The 26,309-nt window shown below is 45.0% G+C and overlaps 2 protein-coding genes across 4 annotated transcripts in view; one reads left to right on the forward strand and one right to left on the reverse strand.

The window, feature by feature from the left end:
* Positions 1 to 24,446, forward strand: part of GPRC5B (G protein-coupled receptor class C group 5 member B) — a 168,597-nt gene extending 144,151 nt beyond the window's left edge. Inside the window, exon 4 of the mRNA XM_078665102.1 lies at positions 22,142 to 24,446. Coding sequence (XP_078521228.1) covers positions 22,142 to 22,195 — 54 coding nt within the window. The 3' untranslated portion in view covers positions 22,196 to 24,446. The remainder of the gene's footprint in view (positions 1 to 22,141) is intronic.
* IQCK (IQ motif containing K) overlaps positions 1 to 26,309 on the reverse strand; it is a 632,757-nt gene that overhangs the window by 51,491 nt on the left and 554,957 nt on the right. For all 3 annotated transcript variants that reach the window (XM_078665098.1, XM_078665097.1, XM_078665096.1), the window contains exon 12: positions 24,487 to 24,598. In XM_078665098.1, the coding sequence (XP_078521224.1) occupies positions 24,487 to 24,598 (112 nt within the window). The remainder of the gene's footprint in view (positions 1 to 24,486; positions 24,599 to 26,309) is intronic.

Genomic DNA, 26,309 nt, shown 5'->3' on the forward strand with positions numbered 1-26,309 from the left:
AGTAATATGAATCTGACACTATAAGTGTCGGGAATTCGCGATCCGCATTATCTAGTGCCATTTTCAAAGCTAATATTTCAGTTTGTTGTTCTGAATTAGTTTCTACTGAGTGTGTTTTTGTTAATAGAGGTTTTAGTTTACCCCCGCGCCACGCTTCTTTTGTGATCCCACATGTGGGGTTGTATGCCTGTTCGCCCCAAACGGGGGGTTGAGCATGTCCGTCTGTATAAATTACACAGGCGTAATGTCGTAAAGGCAGAATATCGATTGGCAGAGGATATGTTTTTTCATATTCTAGATTTTTTAATTCTTCTAGTTCTGGATCAAAGTAGTAGTACACTTTGTCCGTTGTGATTGAATTCACCCATTGTATCCATTCCGGATTCAATGTTGTTGTTGGTAAATTACACGGTGTTGTTAGTGCCTCAAAGGCTGATTCTGCTGTTCTGACTGTGATATGTCTACCGTCCGCTTGATCTTTTTCTCTAGCTATTGCGGTTTGAACTGCATGAACAATTTTTTCTTTGTTGCTGAATTTCTGTTCAGCTTCTGTGTACAAGTGTGATTTGAATGCAATTGGTACCTTTTCTCCCTCATTAGAGGTCAGGTATGTGAATCCGCATCTCCCTGGGATGACTCGAATCACAAGATTGCGTGTGTTATCACGTGTTTCTAATTTTGTTTTAATTAGCATGTCTGTTTGTAGGGATCTCAAAATTTCTGTGTGTATTTGAGTCCAATTGGATCTTTTAAAATCTGGTTTTATCAGATCATATAGGGGTTTGACCCTTTCTGCGTAATTCGCAATGTATGTTCTTCCGAAATTTAGGAAGCCTAGAATCGACTGTAGGTTTTTTAGTGTTCTAGGTGCTTGGATTACGGCACATTTCTCTAGGAAATTGTCAGCCAGGCTTTTGCCTTCACTTGATAATTCATATCCTAAGAACAGGACTGTCAGATGGGCAATTCTGGATTTTTTAAAGTTGAATTTGTAACCCTCTGCAGCGAACCCAAGTATTATGGTGTTCACTCTTTTCAAGTGAGTCTCCAAGTCATCATCTGTTAAGTAAATGTCATCGACATAAGATAATGCTTCATCATCATATATTTGTAGTAATTCTGTTACTCTCGCTGAGAATACTCCCGGGCTGTTCTTGTACCCCTGGGCTAACCGACAGAATTGTTTTTGAGTGCCATTTATTGAGAATGCAGTTAAATATCTGCTCTCTGGTGCTATGTTTTGACAAAAGAATCCATTAGAGATGTCTAATGTTGTTTTGTATTTTTTGCGCACTATGTTATTCATTAGTGCAGCACTATGTGAGTTTTGCACTGCAAAAGTTTTGCAACTTGTGTTAAGGTGTCGGTAATCCAAAACTAGACGATATGAATTGTCTGGTTTGGAGACCGGAAACAAAGGGTTGTTCATTTGTGAGGTGCAAGTTTCAATCACCCCCTGGTATTCTAGCTGATCTAGTATTTCATTTACCTGTTTTTTAGCTTCTTGCTTAATTGGGTACTGCCTTTGTGCAGTAGGTTGTGATTTTAACTGGATTTTGTGAGGAGGAGAGTCCTCATCCCATCCCACGTGATTTTTATATAAAGCAGGAGCTAGAGCTACTGGCCACTTTCTGGCAAGTGTGTATTTTTTATGAATTGGGATATGATTTGAGAAGGCAGGCATAATTACTTCTTCGCCATGAGGGCACTCCCTGACAAACTCTGGTGGCCAGTCTTTTTCAGCTAGAAGGATATCATAGCCCTTGGAGAGATTATCCCAAAATAGTCCCCTTATTTTCCTAGTCTTATCTCCCTCTATACGCAATGTTATTTCGTATATTTTGTGAGGTTTGCTAACTCTGGTGTCCGCAGTTTCCACTTGAAGATATTCATTCGTGTCCACTGTCTCCAGATGATTCATAAGGACTTTGCGAGCTATGCTCACTTCTGCTGCGCTGTCTAGCATTGTCTGAGCCCATTCTCTGTTTTTCAGTTGTGTCCTCAGTATTCTCGGCATTGTTAACTACCTTGATACTGGCTACCTTCTTTTTTGGAAATTGTAATTTCTTTTTTAGCTGAGCAGGTTCCTTGTCTTTGGACTTGGTGTGCTCTTCTCTTTGTTCTGATCGTCCTCTTCTTTCCGATTTCTGCGAGGAAGTCTGAAAAGATTGAGAGGGACGTGTATCAATGTCTTGATATCTATCAGGCTTTTTAATATTATCCCTATTTCTAAGGTTATATCTTTTCCCAGAGGGGTCACTCTGAGGTGACCTGTGTCTTTGGTTCGGAGATTTTTCTCTTCGCCTAGGAGACCTTCCTCGGGACTGGAATTTCTTTTCTTTAGGATTGGATTGTTTGTTTCCATCCCAGTTCTTTTTTGGTGATGTAGAATTATTATTAAAAAATATTTTTTCAGGACTTTCAATTAGTTGCGGTTTTACTGGTATTCCACCTAAACTATCTCTACCTAGTTCCTCATAGGATTTTTCTATGATTCTGGCAATTTCAGCTGGTTGGTCTGCTATATCTGTCTCTTTTAACCTCTGGCGGATCGCCACGTTTGCTGCTTCACCTTTTATGTTGGCTAATAATATAGCCGAGACCTGCTTGAAGTCTTTTAGTAATTTCATACCAAGAGTTAAAGCGGGTTCAGGACCATATTCATCTTGAATTTGTTTTAGCACATCTGGTATTACCGAAATGGATGGAACACCGTGCGTTTTTGTGTAGATGGAAGCAAAGACTGTACCCCAAGTGTCACAGTCCTCAATGTGTGGTGCGATTCCCATTGGAAGACAGATAGTCAGAATCGTGTGCTTTTCTAGCGGGGTGGTGTCTGGAAACACCGCCTCTATTTGGGTGATTTTCTGCGCTAGCCAGAATGGTATTTGTTCCCGTTTAGCCGGTACTTTACCTAGGCAGGACTGGATGTTCTGTGGTGTAATTTTATTTGTGTTCCCCTGGTGAGGGGTCAGCTGTGGGAGTTTAATCGCTGGCTGAATTGTTGAAGTCCGCATCACATATTGGACTAATTGTCTGTGTATTTTTATTAGTTGTTTTAGCTGTGTTAAAAGGTTTGGTGCAGACATCCCATCGATGTCTGGATGTGGTGTGTATCCGGCTAGGACCGGCCACGTTGCTCCTGGTCTACCTAAAGGACCGAGCCTGGTGATGTGATTATTGTGTTTTAGGGCGCCATCAAATAAGAGCAAATGCTCTTGAAATTTGAGTGGTACTTCCATCTCCTCGAAAGGAGTGTACGTTTCAGGAGGTTCCTCTATTTTGTAATAGTGGAAGTACTTTGTTACAGGATTTGCTGCTGGAAAATTTATCCATGAATAGTATACCTCTGTCTGCCGATATTCGTGTGCCTCAATTACGAATATGACTGTACCACCTCTAGGTGTCAGTCCATTTTCTATAAGTTTTATGGTTATAGATTTCCTTTTAATGACCGGGATGAGTATTATATCCTCGTCTGCTGCCTGCATGGTAGCATCAGCTGCTGCGAGTTCAGTTGCTAATCTAACTGCCTCTCTTTCTTCATCACTGTCTCCCATTTTACTGACAGGATGGTTATTTTTAGGTCTCGCCTGTCGATGCGCATGCGCATCGAGCAAGCGAGACTATAGGGGCTCATCCAGACTTTATCTAACTTTCAAGGAATCGTGGCGATTCCTTGCAGTGCCCGTGACTTTTAAGCTCAATGCGCATGTGCATTGAGCTTAAAAGCGCGTGCACAGCCGCCCGCATTCCTCCGACACCTTTGAAGTGAAACTTAGCTTCACTTCAAAGGCCCGGCTTGTTCACACCCACATGCCGCTCTGCCCCGCTCCGCCCCCTCCCCTGAGTCATCCTGCCTGCCCCTTCCCGCCGTGTCGCATTTCTCCTCCCCCCTCCCCTCTCCCCTCTCCCCTCTCTTCCCTCCGTCTTGTTTTCTTTGATGCTGGTATTGCTGGCAGCGGCATTGCGCTTGGAGGGACAGCAACAACATAAAACTGACCATGAAGTTAATCACAGGACCCTGCAGCCGAAGGCTTCGTGCACTGAGCCCTCCCGGCATACACATAATTTTATCGCTCTCTTTCTCTCGCGCTCTCCCTACATCTATAGCTCCCCCTCCCTCTCTCCTGTCTTCCTCTGTCTCACTCTAACTGTGTTCCTCCCTCTGTCTCACTCCCCCTCTCTTTTTCCTCCTCTCTCCCTCCCTCTCCGTCTCGCAGCTTAGATTCACGTTTCTGCCTGTTTCACTCTCTCTTCCAACTCTCACCCCCCTCTCCATTTACTTACACAAATCTCGCAGATACCCCAAGCAGCGGTGCACGCAGTACCAATCCTTCTGTTATGCCACATCTCGCAGCTTAGATTCTTTCGCTCTTTCTTTTAACTCTCCACGTTTCTGCCTGTTTCACTCTCTCTTTTAACTCTCACCCCCCTCTCCATTTACTTACACAAATCTCGCAGATACCCCAAGCAGCGGTGCACGCAGTACCAATCCTTCTGTTATGCCACATCTCGCAGCTTAGATTCATTCGCTCTTTCTTTTAACTCTCCACGTTTCTTCCTGTTTCACTCTCTCTTTTAACTCTCACCCCCCTCTCCATTTACTTACACATATCTCGCAGATACCCCAAGCAGCGGTGCACGCAGTACCAATCCTTCTGTTATGCCACATCTCGCAGCTTAGATTCATTCCCTCTTTCTTTTAACTCCCCACGTTTCTGCCTGTTTCACTCTCTCTTCCAACTCTCACCCCCCTCTCCATTTACTTACACAAATCTCGCAGATACCCCAAGCAGCGGTGCACGCAGTACCAATCCTTCTGTTATGCCACATCTCGCAGCTTAGATTCATTTGCTTTTTTTTTTAACTCTCCACGTTTCTGCCTGTTTCACTCTCTCTTTTAACTCTCACCCCCCTCTCCATTTACGTTTCTGCCTGTTTCACTCAGCCACGCAACGCCACTCAGGCACGCAACGCCACTCACGCACGCAACGCCACTCAGCCACGCAACGCCACTCAGCCACGCAACGCCACTCACCCACGCAACGCCACTCAGCCACGCAACGCCACTCACCCACGCAACGCCACTCACCCACGCAACGCCACTCATGCACGCCACTCACACACGCAACGCCACGCACACATGCAACGCCACTCAGCCACTCACTGCCACTCAGCCACGCAACGCCACTCAGCCACGCAACGCCACTCAGCCACGCAACGCCACTCACCCACGCAACGCCACTCAGCCACGCAACGCCACTCACCCACGCAACGCCACTCACCCACGCAATGCCACTCACCCACGCAACGCCACTCACCCACGCAACGCCACTCACCCACGCAACGCCACTCACCCACGCAACGCCACTCAGCCACGCAACGCCACTCAGCCACGCAACGCCACTCACCCATGCAACGCCACTCACCCACGCAACGCCACTCACCCATGCAACGCCACTCACCCACGCAACGCCACTCACCCACGCAACGCCACTCACCCACGCAACGCCACTCTGGCATGCAACGCCACTCTGGCACGCAACGCCACTCTGGCACGCAACGCCACTCTGGCACGCAACGCCACTCTGGCACGCAACGCCACTCACCCACGCAACGCCACTCAGCCACGCAACGCCACTCAGCCACGCAACGCCACTCAGCCACGCAACGCCACTCAGCCACGCAACGCCACTCAGCCACGCAACGCCACTCACCCACGCAACGCCACTCACCCACGCAACGCCACTCACCCACGCAACGCCACTCACCCACGCAACGCCACTCTGGCACGCAACGCCACTCTGGCACGCAACGCCACTCTGGCACGCAACGCCACTCTGGCACGCAACGCCACTCTGGCACGCAACGCCACTCACCCACGCAACGCCACTCACCCACGCAACGCCACTCCCCCACGCAACGCCACTCCCCCACGCAACGCCACTCACCCACGCAACGCCACTCAGCCACGCAACGCCACTCAGCCACGCAACGCCACTCAGCCACGCAACGCCACTCAGCCACGCAACGCCACTCACCCATGCAACGCCACTCACCCACGCAACGCCACTCACCCACGCAACGCCACTCACCCACGCAACGCCACTCACCCACGCAACGCCACTCACCCACGCAACGCCACTCACCCACGCAACGCCACTCTGGCACGCAACGCCACTCAGCCACGCAACGCCACTCACCCACGCAACGCCACTCACACACGCAACGCCACTCACACGCAACGCCACTCACCCACCCAACGCCACTCAGCCACGCAACGCCACTCAGCCACGCAACGCCACTCAGCCACGCAACGCCACTCACACACGCAACGCCACTCACCCACGCAACGCCACTCACCCACGCAATGCCACTCTGGCACGCAACGCCACTCTGGCACGCAACGCCACTCACCCACGCAACGCCACTCACCCACGCAACGCCACTCACCCACACAACGCCACTCACCCACGCAACGCCACTCACCCACGCAACGCCACTCAGCCACGCAACGCCACTCAGCCACGCAACGCCACTCAGCCACGCAACGCCACTCACCCACGCAACGCCACTCACACACGCAACGCCACTCACACACGCAACGCCACTCACCCACGCAACGCCACTCACACACGCAACGCCACTCACACGCAACGCCACTCACCCACGCAACGCCACTCAGCCACGCAACGCCACTCAGCCACGCAACGCCACTCAGCCACGCAACGCCACTCACCCACGCAACGCCACTCACCCACGCAACGCCACTCACCCACGCAACGCCACTCACCCATGCAACGCCACTCACCCACGCAACGCCACTCAGCCACGCAACGCCACTCAGCCACGCAACGCCACTCAGCCACGCAACGCCACTCAGGCACGCAACGCCACTCAGCCACGCAACGCCACTCAGCCACGCAACGCCACTCACCCATGCAACGCCACTCAGCCACGCAACGCCACTCAGCCACGCAACGCCACTCACCCACGCAACGCCACTCACCCACGCAACGCCACTCATGCACGCCACTCACACACGCAACGCCACGCACACATGCAACGCCACTCAGCCACTCACTGCCACTCTGCCACGCAACGCCACTCAGCCACGCAACGCCACTCAGCCACGCAACGCCACTCAGCCACGCAACGCCACATCCACACTCACCCTCAGCTCCTCACCCTCAGCCTCAACACCTCACCCTCACTCACCCACAACGCCTCAGCCTCAGTCAACCTCAACACATCACTCACCCTCACTCTCACTCATCCTCAATCACACTCAACACCTCACCCTCAACACCTCACTCACCCTCAGCCCCTCACCCTCACCCACCCTCAACTCCTCACCCTCACTCATCCTCACTCACCCTCAACACCTCCCCCTCATTCTCACTCACTCTCACCCTCTCACCCTCATACTCACTCACCCTCAACACACTATCACACTACAACAACACACAAACACTTACCACCACAACAACACTTCAATCACGATCAACATCTCCCCCTCAACCCCTTACTTACCCTCACTCTCACTCATCCTCAATCACCCTCAACACCTCACCCTCACTCACCCTCAACGCCTCACTCACCCTCATAGCCTCACCCACCCTCAACGCCTCACACTGACTCACCCTCAATCTCACTCACACTCAACGCCTCACCCTCACTCACCCTCAACACCTCACCCTCACTCACCCTCAACACCTCACCCTCACTCACCCTCAACACACTATCACACTACAACCACACAAAAAAACAATTACCACCACAGCACCACTCATCACCACTGCAGCAATCAAAGGTCATACAATAACAACATGTACGCTTTTAACAGTCACACACACACAACAACAGCTATCAATGGCCACTTTCACCAGGCATACACACACAACAGTCATCAGTACTGCAGTATTATGTCAAAATGAGACTGTGTGTTTGCAAAATACGGATGTGGAAGTGCAGAGTGAAGCAGTGTTGTTGCTCAATGGTACTGTGGGGCTGCAGAAAGATAAAGTGGTATTGCTGCATGTTGCATTCGTGGACATCAGTGATGCCATTGTTGGGAGAACTGCAACTGTTGTGGTGCTGAGTTATGCTGTGGTGGTAATTATTAAACACCATCACAACAACACTCATCACTAGCACAGAACAACACATCCCAACTACAGCATTACTAAGCACCACACACTCACATGCCCACACGCTCACACACCCCCACCCTCACACACATCCACACTCACACACTCTCACACATCCTCGCACACCCACTCACATTCTCAATAAGCCTCATAGCCTCACGCTCGCCAACAATCACTCACTCTCACCCTCACACCGTCACCCTCACACCATCATCCACTCACCCTCAACACCTCACCCTCACTCACCATCAACACACTATCACACTACAACCACACACAAACACTTACCACCACAGCACCAATCATTACCACTACAGCATTACTCAGCAGACAAACGACATACAATCCAAACATGTGCGCTTTTAACAGGCACACACACTAATAGCTAGCAATGGACACATTCACAAGGCGTACACACACAACAGTCATCAGTGCATCCTTTCACCATGCATACACCCACACAAACAGCCATCAATCCACGCTTTCAACAGTCACACACACCACCAGCCTGAAGTGCACGCTTTAGAACAACTTTTTGTACGTTGCACACAGAATTACAGCTATACAAGCATGCTTTGGTGCTGTACAGTACTGCAGTTCTATGTCTAAATGAGACTGGGGGAGTTCTAAATACGGCTCTACTGGCAATGAGTGATGATCTCATGTCGCTCAATTGTAGTGTGGGGTTGCAGAATGTTAATAATGTGCTATTGCTGCAGAAATGGACATAAGGGATGCCGTGCAAGAGAAAATTACTACACACAAGGAAAGTGCGACCGAAAAACACGTACGCCAAAACGAAACTCAATCCATGCCAAAGAATAAAACTAAATAGCAGCCATTGATAAAATACTAAACACACTCTAATGAGAGGAGCCAGACAGAAAATACGTACGAGCAAAGCAAAACCAAATACAATAATTACATTAACATCAATAAAAGGAAAGGCATAAACAAAAGTATAAGAACTCACAAAGGCACTTTTTCATAATATGCAAATAAAATTGTCATTACCTGTCGATCGTAGCAGCTCATTCCCTGAAATGTAGAAAATATAAAAAAAAACACAACAAAGAGAACATACACAGTGCATACATTATACTTTTAACTACAACAAGCAACTAACAAAAAAAATGAATAGCGGCGAAACAAGTCACATACCGGTACAAATGACACAAGCAAAAGCTAAGTCAGAGGGAAAATAAACATCACAGTGCCACCTCAGGCGAAACGGAACTACTGAAACTACATACCAGGAAGACACTAGCAAAGATTACTCAATGCATCCCAAAGAATCTACTTAAACACGAGCCAACATTCGCATAAAGATCAAGAAAAATTCAAAACACAAGGAAAGTGAGCGAGAAATAACAAGGGACGCAATTTCAAAGACATAACACATACAAACATAAACATTGCTTTATGTAACATTTCGAAAAAACTATATTTTTCAAACATATATCTTTTAGAACAGTACTAAGGAATATTGTAACTCAAAACTCGATAATACACATGGCGCAATACAAATAAAACACTCATACATCCTAATAAAACATTATTAATAATACGTATATACACACACGTATTAATACATTCAAATTCATGTACTCACTTTTAATAAATGTACATCTTACCAGTCAGACGACGCAGCAACAAACACGGAGGAATAACACACCTTTACCGCACGAACATTCACATCAATTTGGAAAAAGCCCCGTTGACGCATGTCAAATGCAACGCTACGTCACACAACGTAGAGCTGCGATTGGCTAAAAATTACGTAACGCTCATAATTACATCACCATCAATTAAAAAATAGAACGCTAACATCCCTTACGTAACAAACGTAAAGGGAATACATTGCGTAATACCCTTTACTAGAACAGAAAAACAAAAACTTTTATTTACATACACTACATAATTTTAGAAACGTATACACAAGCCAAGTGCGACCAAAAAACACGTACGGCAAAACGGAACACAATCCATGGCAACAAATACACCGAAATAGCAGCCATTGATAAAATAAAAATCAAATGCAAGAAGCCAGGCAGAAAGTACATGCGAGCAGAGAGACCTAATAAAATAATTACATTAGCTTTACAATAAGCAAATCAATAAACAAAAGTATAAAAGTCACAAAGACACGCTTTAATATTATGCAAATTAATTTGTCATTACCTGTCCATCGTAGCAGCTCATTCCCTGAAATAAAGAAAATATAAAAAAGAAAACACACAAAGAGAACATACACAGTGCATACATAAAACTTTTCACTACAACAATAAACAAACAAAAAAAAAAACTGTGCACGCACTACCAATACTTCCGTTATGCCAGATCTCACAATCTTCCATCACACACGGAGCTGCTCCAGCACAGGCAACGGCAATGCAAGCTTCACTCAAACACGGAGCAGGTACAGCACAGGCAACAGCATTCCCTTACACATGGAACAGGTACAGCACCGAGAGCTGCAGTGCAATCTTCCCTCACACATACATCAGGTACAGCACAGCCGGCAGCAGTGCAAGCTTCCCTCACACACAGAGCAGGTACAGCACAGGCAGCAGCAGTGCAAGCTTCCCTCACACATAGATCAGGTACAGCACAGGCGGCAGCAGTGCAAGCTTCTCTTACACATGCAACAGGTACAGCACTGACAGCAGCAGTGCAAGCTTCCATCACACACGGAGCAGGTATAGCACAGGCAACGGCAATGCAAGCTTCACTCAAACACGGAGCAGGTACAGCACAGCCAACAGCAGTGCAAGCTTCCCTTACACATGGAACAGGTACAGCACCGACAGCAGCAGTGCAAGCTTCCCTCACACATAGATCAGGTACAGCACAGGCGGCAGCAGTGCAAGCTTCACTCGAAAACAAGGAGCAGGTACAGCACAGGCAACAGCAGTGCAAACTTCCCTTACACATGGAACAGGTACAGCACCGACAGCAGCAGTGCAAGCTTCCCTCACACATAGATCAGGTACAGCACAGGCGGCAGCAGTACAAGCTTCCCTCACACACAGAGCAGGTACAGCACAGGCAGCAGCAGTGCAAGCTTCCCTCACACATAGATCAGGTACAGCACAGGCGGCAGCAGTGCAAGCTTCCCTTACACATGCAACAGGTACAGCACCGACAGCAGCAGTGCAAGCTTCCATCACACACGGAGCAGGTATAGCACAGGCAACGGCAATGCAAGCTTCACTCAAACACGGAGCAGGTACAGCACAGGCAACAGCAGTGCAAGCTTCCCTTACACATGGAACAGGTACAGCACCGACAGCAGCAGTGCAAGCTTCCCTCACACATACATCAGGTACAGCACAGGCAGCTGCAGTGCAAGCTTCCATCACACACGGAGCAGGTATAGCACAGGCAACGGCAATGCAAGCTTCACTCAAACACGGAGCAGGTACAGCACAGGCAACAGCAGTGCAAGCTTCCCTTACACATGGAACAGGTACAGCACCGACAGCAGCAGTGCAAGCTTCCCTCACACATACATCAGGTACAGCACAGGCAGCTGCAGTGCAAGCTTCCATCACACACGGAGCAGGTACTGCACAGGCAACGGCAATGCAAGCTTCACTCAAACACGGAGCAGGTACAGCACAGCCAACAGCAGTGCAAGCTTCCCTTACACATGGAACAGGTACAGCACCGACAGCAGCAGTGCAAGCTTTCATCACACATACATCAGGTACAGCACAGGCGGCAACAGTGCAAGCTTCCCTCACACACGGAGCAGGTACAGCACAGCATACCCTCAGACCCTCACCCTCAACACCTCACCCTCACTAACTTCACCCTTATCACCTCACCCACAATTCCACACCCTCACTCACCCTCACCATCACTCACCCTCACTCACACTCAACACATCACCCTCATCTACACTCAACATCACCATCACTCACCCTCAACATCTCATCCTTAACACCTCACTCTTAACACCTCACTCACCCTCACTCATCCTCAACAAGTCACACTCACTCACCCTTAACACCTCACCCTCACCCTCAATACCATTCAACACCTCACCCTCACCTTCACTCAACATCACCCTCACTCACCCTCAACGACTCACCCTCAGTTACACACACTAACACTCAAAAACGCAACAGCACTCTGCCTCTCCATCATTCACACTCTATCCATCATTCACACACTATCCATCTTTCAGAAACTCTGCATCATTCACCCACTCACCATCATTCACCCAATCTCCATCATTCACCCAATCTCCATCATTCACCCAATCTACAGCATTCACCCAATCTACAGCATTCACCCAATAGACAGCATTCACCCAATAGACAGCATTCACCCAATCTGCAGCATTCACCCAATCTGCAGCATTCACCCAATCTGCAGCATTACCCAATCTGCAGCATTCACCCAATCTGCAGCATTCACCCAATCTGCAGCATTCACCCAATCTGCAGCATTCACCCACTCTGCAGCATTCACCCACTCTGCAGCATTCACCCACTCTGCAGCATTCACCCACTCTGCAGCATTCACCCACTCTGCAGCATTCACCCACTCTGCAGCATTCACCCACTCTGCAGCATTCACCCACTCTGCAGCATTCACCCACTCTGCAGCATTCACCCACTCTGCAGCATTCACCCACTCTGCAGCATTCACCCACTCTGCAGCATTCACCCACTCTGCAGCATACACCCACTCTGCAGCATTCACCCACTCTGAAGCATTCACCCACTCTGCAGCATTCACCCACTCTGCAGCATTCACCCACTCTGCAATTTGAGGAATGTTAGGCCATTTTCTTACACATAAAGAAATTTCAGGACAGAAAACAAGGGGGTCGACGGAGTATAGCATCAGATACGTTAGACACAAAAAAAACTTAACATCATTGACCTAAAAGGATGCAAGGATGTTAATCAGTCTTCGGGCCAAAAAGTAAATTTAATTCGTACGATATTACAACAATATTACACAAAGGAAACAAATACAAATATGTGGCAGGAAGCGAGGACGAGGAGATACAAAGACACAAGTGAAACAGGCAACTTTTTCGCCGGGCAATAAACAAGCACTATTCATCCGGAGAATGGGACGGTTTAAAGACAGTAGTCAACAGTTACACAAAAAACCGGACGCATACAACAATAGCACTTCTTCTCACGGAATTCCGTCTAATATAAAGCAAATATGACGAAATAAACAAAAATTCAGAAACAATCAAATTTTTCAGAGGGAAATAAACAAGAACGATTCATCCGGAAAATGGGACGCATTGAATACAATAGTCGAGATTTACACAAAAAAAGAAACGCTTAACACAATAGCATTTATCCAGACGGAATTAGTTCAAATACAATAAAACATATTACGAACATAGAAAGAGTCAGTCACAAAAATCTAACGAAAAATACATTAGTTCACTGTACATGTCGTTCATACATTGCTAAAAATACTACAGTCAGCAAAGACACAAAGTTTCATTTCATACTTCAAGTACGTCAATAACAAATTATCCGACTACTTCAGCATCACACAAAAAAATAATAAAAAAACAACTTACATCAATATATTACAACACATTTACCACTTCGAAATGAAACAAACCCCTTTTGTATGTCAAATTACCAAAAAAAGGACATTAATACATTACATTACAGTTTAACAAAACATATGCATTACACATCGGCAATAAAAAACACTACTTTATGTTACATTACAAACATTTACAAATATTACGAGTGAATTAAATAAATTTAGCAAGTATTTAAATTTTACATAGTATATATACTACATTACATTACATTAAAATAAACTTAGGAATACATTCTTACCTGTCAAACGACGCAGCAACACCACCGGGACAAGAACACGCCTTCCGCGCACCAACATTCTCGATCAATGGGGAATTCAACTGTTGACGTATGCAAATCGGAACGCTACGTCAAAAACGTCGCGCTCCGATTGGCTAGAAAAATACGTAAACAAAAAACACACACAACTCAAAAATAAACTAGACCGCTAAACATAGCAGACGTCGACGTGACGCTATACGTCGGCCATTTTAAAAAAAAAATAAAAACGAGACTACACAAACATGTTACAAAACATACACATAGTTAGTACAATACATACACATTTAAAATTACATACTAATATACACATAAGACTGAAGTAATACAAAGGGGACACCTTTAGTTACAAACAACACATTACTTAATTATTATTAACATATACACACACTCTTAACATCACCCTCACACAACAAAACTATCACACTCTTTCACACACGCTCAGTAACGCTAAAACAACCACGCAACGCCACTCAGGCACGCAACGCCACTCACGCACGCAACGCCACTCAGCCACGCAACGCCACTCAGCCACGCAACGCCACTCACCCACGCAACGCCACTCAGCCACGCAACGCCACTCACCCACGCAACGCCACTCACCCACGCAACGCCACTCATGCACGCCACTCACACACGCAACGCCACGCACACATGCAACGCCACTCAGCCACTCACTGCCACTCTGCCACGCAACGCCACTCAGCCACGCAACGCCACTCAGCCACGCAACGCCACTCAGCCACGCAACGCCACTCACCCACGCAACGCCACTCAGCCACGCAACGCCACTCACCCACGCAACGCCACTCACCCACGCAATGCCACTCACCCACGCAACGCCACTCACCCACGCAACGCCACTCACCCACGCAACGCCACTCAGCCACGCAACGCCACTCAGCCACGCAACGCCACTCAGCCACGCAACGCCACTCACCCATGCAACGCCACTCACCCACCCTCAACCCCTCATCCTAACTCGCAATAACCCTCCCTCACCCTCACCCTCACTCACTCTCACTCTCACTCACCCTCAACACCTCACTCACCCTCAACACCTCACTCACACTCAACTCCTCACTCATCCCCACCCTCACTCACCCTCAACACCTCACCCTCACACAGTGCAATAGGTCTCGTAGGATTTTTAGTTACAGCTTTTACAATTGTTTATTGCTTTTTTGATTTGTAATTCTTTAGCATTGGCAAAAAAAAATAAAAATGCAAAAGATTTACAACAAAAAACCCATAAACAATTCTAAATGCACTAACTCTAATGCTGCGAGACCTATTGCATTTCCAATGCTTGTTTTGTTTGTTTGCAGATCAGGTTTCTTATGGAAACAAAGATTAGATGCACAATATTTTGGAACCGTGTATCCTTCAACGTTGACTTGTACCAAGAACCATACATAGGAGTTCCCTCCTGCGAGGTCTGGCGGATATAACCTTTCACCCACTCCAGACGTCTTTGGAGTATTTGGGAAAAGGGGTCTGAATGAGAAAGCACGACTGAGTTACTCTAAATGTCTTACGTTAGTTTTATCACCCTTTCCAAACGCGTTGGGCGCCATGTAGTGTAGTTCCTATCATCCCAATAGGCTCTGCGCATTGGAATAATACCTACAGGAGTAAAGGCCTAGACCAGACGTTAACTAGGTCTACTACTGTCGATACTAGACTTAAAGTTTTGGGTTTGCCAGCTTAGCTCAGAGTTCACTAGAAACTTTCTCGAATGTTCAAGGAGGACTTAACTTCCCTGATTAGACAAGAAGGGATTTAGTTTCTGACAACCATAGAACATGACAACTTTGCTCTCCCCTAATCAAGAGTATATCTCGAGAGTCGTGTGAACAAAAGGCAATTTATTTTACTCAGTCAGTACGTGCATTCTTAGTCTCATCAGATTGTAGAGAAAAGGAAGAGACGGGCGTGTTCAATAAAAAGGTGTTATTTATTGATCAGTCTCTTTTCTCATACAAGAGAAATGGATCGATATTATTGCAATACTTATAGTTAAGTAAAGTGCATACATTAAAAGCAATAGTATAAAATAATACTGTAAAAACATTGATATGGTTTCTAAGCCATAAGATGTTTAAAATGAATAAAATATATTACATACACATATACATTTGACTAAACGTACTCAACTGGTGTTTCTAAATACGCCTACCCCGTGTACCTGACCTAAGTCTAATACGTGGGCGGGAATAGAAAGTTACAGTTTAAGTTAAGTTTGTTTTTGCCAAGTGAATAACTAAAGAATTCTCTGTGAGGGGTTATTCAGTTCTGTACCTGGAAATCTAGGTTGAATGAGGGATGGTATCTCTCGTCTCTGGTCTCGATATTCCAGGCTGCCTGCGAGGGCTACCCAGAAACGCCGGTGCTGGATTTCTCAGCAGGAGAAAGCAGCTTCTCTCAGCGCGTCAGGAAGGCGGGGCTGCGCCAGCGGGGTCTGCTCTGCTCTTCGCTTCGGCAAGTATGGCTGCTCCGTCTCGTCACCACGCGTGTGTTTGCATAGGGCAATATCGGTAATATTTATACCTTTAAGGTGCCGAGATTGACATAAGGATGGACATAGATACGTCAATAAGGATGTCATACGACTTGCTCGTTAGCACATTCTTTTACTGAAGTTCTCGGTGAAATCAAAACAATGGCCGCAGGGTTTTGCCCAGGTTGTCATATGTTTGATTTGTTATGAGAACTCCGTATGCCTTATCAGGGGCTGGAGGAATATCGCTTGTCTAATTAGATCGCAAGCGTTATGACCTAATCAGATAACACGTTCCTGTGCCGTAGTGTGACTGCGTCAGATAACGGTATCTGCATCATGGGGGTTTTCTGCCTCATGGGCTGACTGCTAGTTAACTTGTTGGTTTGTTTAACCAGAATAGGGTCAGGAATAGGGGGATCGATTCAGAACCTATAGGAATACATCACAGTACTTTAAGTAAATGTAGAATAACTTTGAATACACAAATTCAAGTTTGACTGAACTGCATTATGAAACGCGAAAACATTGGGGCAAACGTTTACATAAATCTATCTTGTTTCTAAAGTAAATATGTTTTAATAGTGTGAGGATAATTTATCGAAACTCTAAAGACTATAATTTTCATAAATTTAAGACACAGTGTATATGATTTTCTAGTCCTCCAGGGAATGCTCTTCAGTACTGAATTTAAGTGCAACACTCTACGTTAATAACTTTAGGACACAAATATGTAGTACTAATTGCAATTGCATATTTATGTCATATGAGAATGGAGTCAAAATTATGCTACTCCACGACTAACAATAAAATAATGAAAAAAATAAGCTGTATCTTCACAGGATACCCAACCAACTGCTGCAAAGTAAACCTCGTGCTGTTCAACACTCCTGGCTTTCCTTTCCTACTGCAGCGGAGATCCACATATGCCAGGTTTAGGGTTCATCTGTCATTCTTAAATCAATGGAAAATGGGTTAATTCTTCGGCAGATGCAGCAAGATGTGTTGGCTCGAAATGCTTCTTGCCGAGGGGTCATCTTCATGCCAACAGCACTATGCTGGCTTTGTGGAACAAAATGTAACAAGCACTGGCAACGCTAATAGGTTTGACCTTGGCAGGCTAGGGAGAAGGTTCATTTTTTTTATTGCAAGAAAGTATAAAAAAAAAAGAAAATGTAAATACCTAAACATGGCCAGCATGTGCTTGATTTAAAAATATTACAGTTAAGAAACATTCACTGATACGGCCATTTTATTAGTGTTGTTATTAACTAGTCTTTCAGCTGTGCCATGAATTTCATTATTATCTTTGACGGAGAAAGAATCAATCACCGGATAACCAAGCATTCAGATCAAAGGCTGCCACAATGATCCCTAAAGACTTTTAACTTTAAAAAGGAAACAGAAAATAAATCACCAATTAGACGGGTACAACTATTTAAAGTTGATATAAAAAAAACAAAAATGAAAAACCATACTTGGAATAAGGTATATCACTGAAAAGAAAATAACTATTTTTAGGTAGAGGTGAACAATGTGCACAGGGTTTGTGAAGTCACTAAAAGTGAAAGAACTGAATGGGTAAAGAAGATTGACCGACCCGTTGCCCTGTGCTGGATGCGGTAGTGGGCAGAAAGCAAAATGTGAATGACAATATAACAGACTAATAGATGGGCCTTAATAAAAAAAAAATTTGGGTCCATTGTATTATTTATGTGTTTTTTTAAACCAGTGGCCCGATGAAACAGCTAAAGCTGGCTCAAAGGTCAGACCTAAAAAGGCACAATGCAGGAGGAGTCCTGCTGCACAAAATTGATGAGGTAGTTTGCCTTCTACGTTTAATGGTACAAAAGCAAGCATGCAAGAGGACAACCTATGCTAAGAAATGCAACATGGCAGTATATATGCGTTGACGCATGCATGGAGAGTTTTGCACCAAAGTAGTATTTCCAGGCCCCACACTGTGAGACTGGACACGCAACTGTTAGGATAGGAGAGACCATGACTATATGAGTAAAAGTTTTGCAAATGTATAATGAGAAGTGAGTAAGCAGTTTGATGTAAACAAAGTACACACATTCTCCGTTGAGTTAAAATGTAAAGACACAGGCATACAAACACTGCAAGTTTCTACAAACTATACGTATTAAAGTAAAGGATGTAACAAGATTAGCTACTGAAGTCTTTGTAAAAAAAATATTTATTGCATTATTCTGGGACCGAATCGAAGATACTGAAGTTTTTGTTTTATGAAAAGGAGACAGGCTTTTTTCAAAACAAATTATCTTCTTGTTTACACCTATACATGTACTCAATGTAACTTATTTTAACTCTTACAAGCAGTTTGTGAACTTAAGGATGGCTTCCATTTTGTGGACAATGTGGAATATGGTGAACTGGCTGGTGTTTTTAACTCCTTTGTGTTTGAGAAAGTGCTATCGCAATCACCAGCCCAAGGGCCTGCCATGACTTTGCATATCAGCCAACCCACAGTAAAGAGCCAAGTCATCTGTCTCCGTGGAGTGTGCCTAATGTCTGTTCACAGGAGTTAAGAATCTTATAACTGGGATCTGGCCTGGTTATAGTGCTAAATTTGAGCCAGTGCACTGCACCAGCACTTAATTGCCAACACCAGCACTTATGACAGTCTGCCACTTGGTAGCACAGTTTTGTTTTTTTAATTTAGATATGAGCACAACAACAGATGTTAATTCAACATTCCTAAAATCATTACAATCTCTTTTGCAAGGAATAGTACTGCATCCTCTTTAGCTAATATATTACTCCCACCAACCATCTGCATGAACTCACATACTCGCCTACTAATGATCACACCTAACTCCTATTAATTTCATGTACCAATAGGAAACTAAAAATACAAATCCAGCACATTTACATTTACATAACTTAAGTAATGCACAGAATGGTTTCCTCAAGACTACATAATTAATCCCAATAAACACAGGACTATCCACTAACCTTAGGTTCCCACAGCAGTGCTGGCTGGTGTAAAGCTCTTCAACACCTCATCATTAGTGGTAAGCACTATATAAATGTGATCAAAATACAATACAAAATAAGGCCTGTTTGCTTTGCAGACATGCAAAGCGTGAAAAAAGATTGGAATACTTTTTTTTAATTCATAGCCAAAATCTAAAGTGCCCGCGCCAGTGTCTTTGCATACAAGTGCACAAAGTGGCGGCCATCTTGGAATTTATTTTCATATAGATAAACATTGCAAGATGTCAACTCATGCGTGCTCACACGCCAGAAGTAATCTTTAATTTTTTTGTCATCTTTTAGTATTATTGTACTGGTCTAAGATGGCCAAGGGCCACTAGGAATATAAAATTAAAAAATAAAGTATGCGTGAGATGCTACATAAATATACAGAAGTGATCGGTGAGGTAGCCATGTGCATCTGCCGTGCTCTTGCAAAAATTGGCTAAAATAGTGAGTGGGAGAAAAGAAAAAGCAGATGCAGAAGATATCAGTTGAGCTGAAGGAAGTGGGGTTCAGAGGGGAGTAAATAAAATCAAACAAATAAAAATAATAATTTCCTCACGTCAGCAGTGGAAACTGGGAAGGATACAACTTCTCCACACACAAACCATGGTGCAGAAGAAATATTCCTGGGGGGGATTACAAAGAAAAATGGGGAGAAAAGCCACTGAATAAGCAGCAGGAAACTGAGATAGATGAGAAAGCCATTCTGTCACAAACATTGGCCTATTCCGAAGCCTTCTCTACGCATATTTTAAAGTACTGGATACAATGCTATCTATGACAGTGCTAAAGCTGTCTACGGGGGAGACCGCAAAATGTTCAACCAGTGGGGGCAAATAGAAAAACCTGGAATAGTTAAGTTATCCATGTACTAAAACTGTAAAGTGGTCTTTTTTTCAGTCACTTAATAAGGCAATTTATACCTTAAATGGCGATTACACAGTGGTAAATGCTCTGATTCCATTGCCCTCTGTAGACCCTTGATACACAGCACTTTCAGTTGGTAAACAGCCGTCATAACGAAGCTGTCACCCCGCATGCAATTACAACGCAGTTGTTACAACGACTCGTTGTAACAACGTATACCATTACCCCCGCAAGTCGAAACAACGACTTGCAGAGGGGGGAGAAGGTGTTGGATTTAAAATCCAACACCTTCCCTACTGTCCGCACAGACTGGAGTTGGAATAGTAAATTATACTATTCCAACATCCAGCGCACTCCCTCCGCAAGTTGTTGTTCCGACTTGTGAGGTAATGGTATGTGTTGTTACAATGCGGTTGTTGTAACGACCGTGTTGTAATTGCATGTGGAGTGAAGGCATGCGTGAAAAGGACTGTCCATCACCACCCCTTGTTGTAAATATTTTTGTCCACCCTAAGCGTGGAAGGGTATACTCAGATGTGAGTCCCTTGCTCATTGCACCATCAGGATTCAAGCAAGCCGGGCCGAAGACGGCTGTAATGCCAGAAACCGGTCCCCGGAAGCTTGTTTCCTTCCCAGTGTAAGAATTGGCTTTTGTAGTCTGGTCTGCCCTGTTCCCATGATGCACTGGGCCAGGGACAGACTAATTTGCATACAGCCAGGTTCTGAAACTGGGATGGTGCAATGAGCTAAAAAACGGTGTTGGATCTAGCCCTGATCTCTTGACTGGGTGAGAGTACTCTGCTTAATTCAGAGACTCTGTCCATCACCACCCCTTGTTGTAAATATTTTTGTCCACCCTAAGCGTGGAAGGGTATACTCAGATGTGAGTCCCTTGCTCATTGCACCATCAGGATTCAAGCAAGCCGGGCCGAAGACGGCTGTAATGCCAGAAACCGGTCCCCGGAAGCTTGTTTCCTTCCCAGTGTAAGAATTGGCTTTTGTAGTCTGGTCTGCCCTGTTCCCATGATGCACTGGGCCAGGGACAGACTAATTTGCATACAGCCAGGTTCTGAAACTGGGATGGTGCAATGAGCTAAAAAACGGTGTTGGATCTAGCCCTGATCTCTTGACTGGGTGAGAGTACTCTGCTTAATTCAGAGACTCTGTCCATCACCACCCCTTGTTGTAAATATTTTTGTCCACCCTAAGCGTGGAAGGGTATACTCAGATGTGAGTCCCTTGCTCATTGCACCATCAGGATTCAAGCAAGCCGGGCCGAAGACGGCTGTAATGCCAGAAACCGGTCCCCGGAAGCTTGTTTCCTTCCCAGTGTAAGAATTGGCTTTTGTAGTCTGGTCTTCCCTGTTCCCATGATGCACTGGGCCAGGGACAGACTAATTTGCATACAGCCAGGTTCTGAAACTGGGATGGTGCAATGAGCTAAAAAACGGTGTTGGATCTAGCCCTGATCTCTTGACTGGGTGAGAGTACTCTGCTTAATTCAGAGACTCTGTCCATCACCACCCCTTGTTGTAAATATATGCGTGAAAAGGAGGCATATTCCTTTCAGTTTGCTTCTGTTATTGGATTTTTTCTACGTTCCTTTATGCGTTTTGTAGTTCTGTATCTGTATAATGTTTTAAGTACTCTAAGATGTCTGCAACGTGACATTTCCGCAAAATACAAACACACCTATATTAATACATGTGTTGCATAGGAGTAAATTGTGCGCCTGAATATCTCAACATTTTCTTCTCTTATAGGATATGCTGCAGTTCATCCTCAACCAGAAGGAAGGAACAAAAAGCCAGGTCTGAAGCACTGGCTGATCGACAAATGAAATCAATGCCCGGTCTTACAAGATGTTACTGACTGTAATGCTTTATGACCCAGCCGGGACTTGGGAAAAGCTTGAAGAAGAAGGCACATTGTCTCCATAGGAGACCCCACAAACGAACACACATGCAATGAACTAATACAAGATTTTAGGAAACTTTCCGTTATCTGCACTATACATACTCCATTTTCTTTCTGGCTGTATTGAGCATCAGGGAGAATACTAACAAAGGAAGCTAGCCATGGTACAGAGAATGGCAGAAAGTAAGTACTGGCATATATAGATACCATTTTCAACAGGATTCACTTGCATAGGCAGTAGAAGCATGTCCAAGGTGTGTATGGATTTGCTCTCGTTACAGAAGGCAAAGACTTGGTAAATGCATTTGTTTATCTACATTAATCTGGACTGGGGTAATTATGCACTTGGGTATGCGCCACTGGGTGATTGTGCCCCTACACTCACTTTTGACTTGCATCCTTCTACTTATGCTCACAATTGTGTATAGGAAGCCAAGCGGCTTGCGAATACGCATGTACAAAGCCATCTGACCCTTGCACCGTGACTCTGGATTTCCTGAAAGTTTGCCTGAATATGACCACTAAACTGTTCCTTAAACTTGTAGCATAGGGGGCAACACTTACATACGCTGTAAAAAGAAAAACATCACATTGAAAATGTGCCATAATTTGTAAGTTAATGCACTGTGGTATGAACTGTTATGGAAATACTTAAATAATTTACACCCACTGTACAGAGACTGGTTGAGTTTTTCCCTATGTCAAAAAGCAAACTGTTCAATCATATCTGAGGAGTTTCAGACCCGGCACCTGGCCCTCTCAAAAGTTGGGAAATGTACCTACTCTAAGAGTTGTCAACTATTTGAACCTGATCAATGCCACACTGCATTACTGTGTTCAGCTAATCATAGGAGAGTGTGGAAAAAAAGTCAAGAATCGCAAGAACGAAAAAGTGAGAACATTGAGAAAAAGCCGCTAAAAAGAGGCATTTTACTGATGTGCCTGTACACAAAAAGGAAAACTTGTATGATAAAAGAAACGCATGCAAAGATATTTTTGCATTCTAAAGGACACGATGGATCCCGAGACAAGCTTCCTTTGTATTTTTAGTTTAAAGGACAAAGTGACTTGAGAACCACTGATCTAGATTTCCACTGAAAGCTTCATGATTGCACCCCCTCTGTGGGTACTGAATTTCCCATATATACAGTAAGTGGAAGACTTGCTGCTACAAACACACACTCAGCATGGTATTGTCTGGGTTCGCTACCAAAAGGTCTTCAGTTTCTGAGGTCTGATGCTGCTTTTTGGACGGATTGGCCCTTTGTAGATCACCCCAAAAAACAAATCTGACTTTAGCAGGCTCTGTGTTGAAGCATAATCAGTTTCGGTGGAAAAGCAAAGCTTCACTTTCAAATAAGGACTCCCACTAGTTCCCAGTAGCTTGTATAATAGGTTGTGTTTTTGATCACATGAACAATGATATTCTCTTAGGTGGTAAAAGCATTTTCTTTCTTAAACCCCTTTGATAACTTTGTTCTCTTTTGAAGCACTTCACAGATATATCATGCTCAGAGTACAATAAAACAATGTCCTGGAACGTGCACTTCATTGCAACTTTTCCGCTAATTCTTCTGGGTGTGCCTCATTTTCTGAAAAGAGCTACTGGCGGATACGACAGTGTGCAGATGTTGCCTTCAACATGTTGATCCCGTACAAGCCCTAACCCATGGTACCTAACTCACAAAGTGAAACGTGCGGTGCAAAAGGTATGTCATGTGCATCTTCTACAAATGTTTGCAGGATCAGGAGAAGTTGGCTGACAGATCAAAATATGAAAACTCTTGGCTGCATGCCTTTTCCTTACTGGTGCACGCAGATAAATTCTGAAACTCCTTCCCAAAGTTATTCAAACAATCACCTACAATGTTGATATCCCAGCATAAACCAATTTTTTTTTTTGTGTGACTAAGGACACTCTAAACTCTGATCTATGTGACAAGCTATTCTATGTTATCATTGACGTCTGTGTCACTACCAATTTAGATTTATAAAAAAATGTGTTAGGAGTTTATGTTGCCATATGTTTTATTCTTCTCTCTAAATTATGGGAATTTTAAAAATGCTGGCTTTTGGCTGTTTTGGTTCTCCCAAGGGAAAAAAGACATGCACAACTTTGTAAGATAAAGAATAAAAATATATTAACATTCAGATTTGATTGTAAGTCTGTATTATTACACACATCACCTACTTTTGATTGCTTGTTTAGCCCAAAAATCTTCCACCTTCTCATGAATGTGTTCGTTCTCTTTGAGGGACTTATGCCACTGACGCAATTCCTGCACTTCTGGGCTACGGCGTACCTGCAATGACAGTCATATAGTAAACATTGTCAAGATCCGACGGAAACACCACACACCAACTGAAAGCGCCCAACAAAACAACGCAATACAATCAATACTACTGAGATGGCGGATAAAGATGCACGAGATCCAAAGAGAGACATTTTGGTGGTAAATGTGCACCAGTCAATTATTGTATTAGAGTTTTTGTAACTATGCAAAGATGTATATGACTTCATAGATAACAAATCATGGAATACTATTACTGAGAATCCAGTTCACCTAAACTGTTTAATGGAAATTTGCATGATGCATACTGCATTATATTTTCTCAGCCCGGTGACAGCCACCTCCTCGAAGCAGGCCCTACAAGAATAAAGTAGGGGGCCGCATGCCACCCCCCTGGAGCCAAATATGGCTCTAGGGACCGCCACCCCCCAGGGCTGGCTCCTGCTATGTCCCAGTATGCCCACCTGCAGGACATAGCTGTTTGCCATGGCTTGGCGGGAACTTTACATCTCGCTCCAAGCCACAGCAAACGCTCTACTTCCAGCAAGTGGGAGCACAAAAAATGCTCTTGCTTGCTGGAAGTGGAGCAGAATTGCTTTCACACACAGGGAGCAGCCTTTCCTGCAGCTCACTGTGTGTGAAAGCAATCCAGGCTCCCGCAGGAGGCAGGGACCGCAGGGGTCTTGATGTTTCCCCCGGGACCCCAACAGATGTGAGTGGGTGTCCTATGTGGGACCAGGGCGCCCACAATGGCCTCTTGGCGCAATACTGGCTGGGGGATAAAGTCCCCATGGATGCTGAGGGTCTTCAGGCACAGTAACCCCTCCTGCTACCTCCAGTAAGTCCCACACACCGGGATCGCTGAGAGGTCTTCACAGGTCATGCCCCTTTTCTCCACAACTCTGCAAACAAACCTCCTGGCGTACTAATGGTTGGAGTATGAAGTCCCCTTGGATGGTGAAGGTCATTGGGACCAAGAACCCCTGCTGTTACCTCCAGTAAGTCCCACACATCATGATTGCTGAGAGCTGGCAAAAGGCTCTCCCTCTTTCTCCACCACTTTGCAAATGCAAGTACTAGTTAAAAAAAACAATAGACATTCACTTAAAAAACCAAAGGATGCAGAGACGTTGTCATTAGGCTCAGATTTCACTCGTATAAAACCAGAGGAATTCAGCAGTTAAAGTTACTTGAGCTAACTATACCTTACGCCCCAGCAATGCAACTGCTTATGAGCTCACATATTACATATGCTCTTTCTCGATTACCCTTAATAGGGAGGAGTCCTTCTGACTAATTTTGTAGGGCTTGAAGTTTCTTTAAAAATTCCATCATGGACAGATTCTAGGATAGCACTGCAGTAGTCCAATTGGGGTAAGAATAAAAGGGTTTGTTGGTCTTGTATGCGATGTGCCGTGTTATGTTCCTAATCAGGCTTAGAATTAGGGTTCTGGAAGTCATTCTAGTGTTTAGGTGAGCCACAAAGAACAGAGTTGGATAGAGTGCCACTCTGAGACTCTTGGCTTTATCAACAGCATAGGTATTCATTGAGTAGGTTTGGGCTGATGCAGGAGGTTTCTGAGCTTGTCAGTAAATCCACATACATCTGGTAACCGGCTGCAGACATGATATGAATGTCATCCAGAGCGTGCAAGTAAATAGTTACCAATGCCAGAGACCAAATACAGCTTTGAGTCTACAATCTGATTTAGAAATGCCTTGA

The sequence above is a fragment of the Lissotriton helveticus genome, chromosome 10, assembly GCF_964261635.1.
Source record: "Lissotriton helveticus chromosome 10, aLisHel1.1, whole genome shotgun sequence".
Classification (NCBI taxonomy): Eukaryota; Metazoa; Chordata; class Amphibia; order Caudata; family Salamandridae; genus Lissotriton; species Lissotriton helveticus.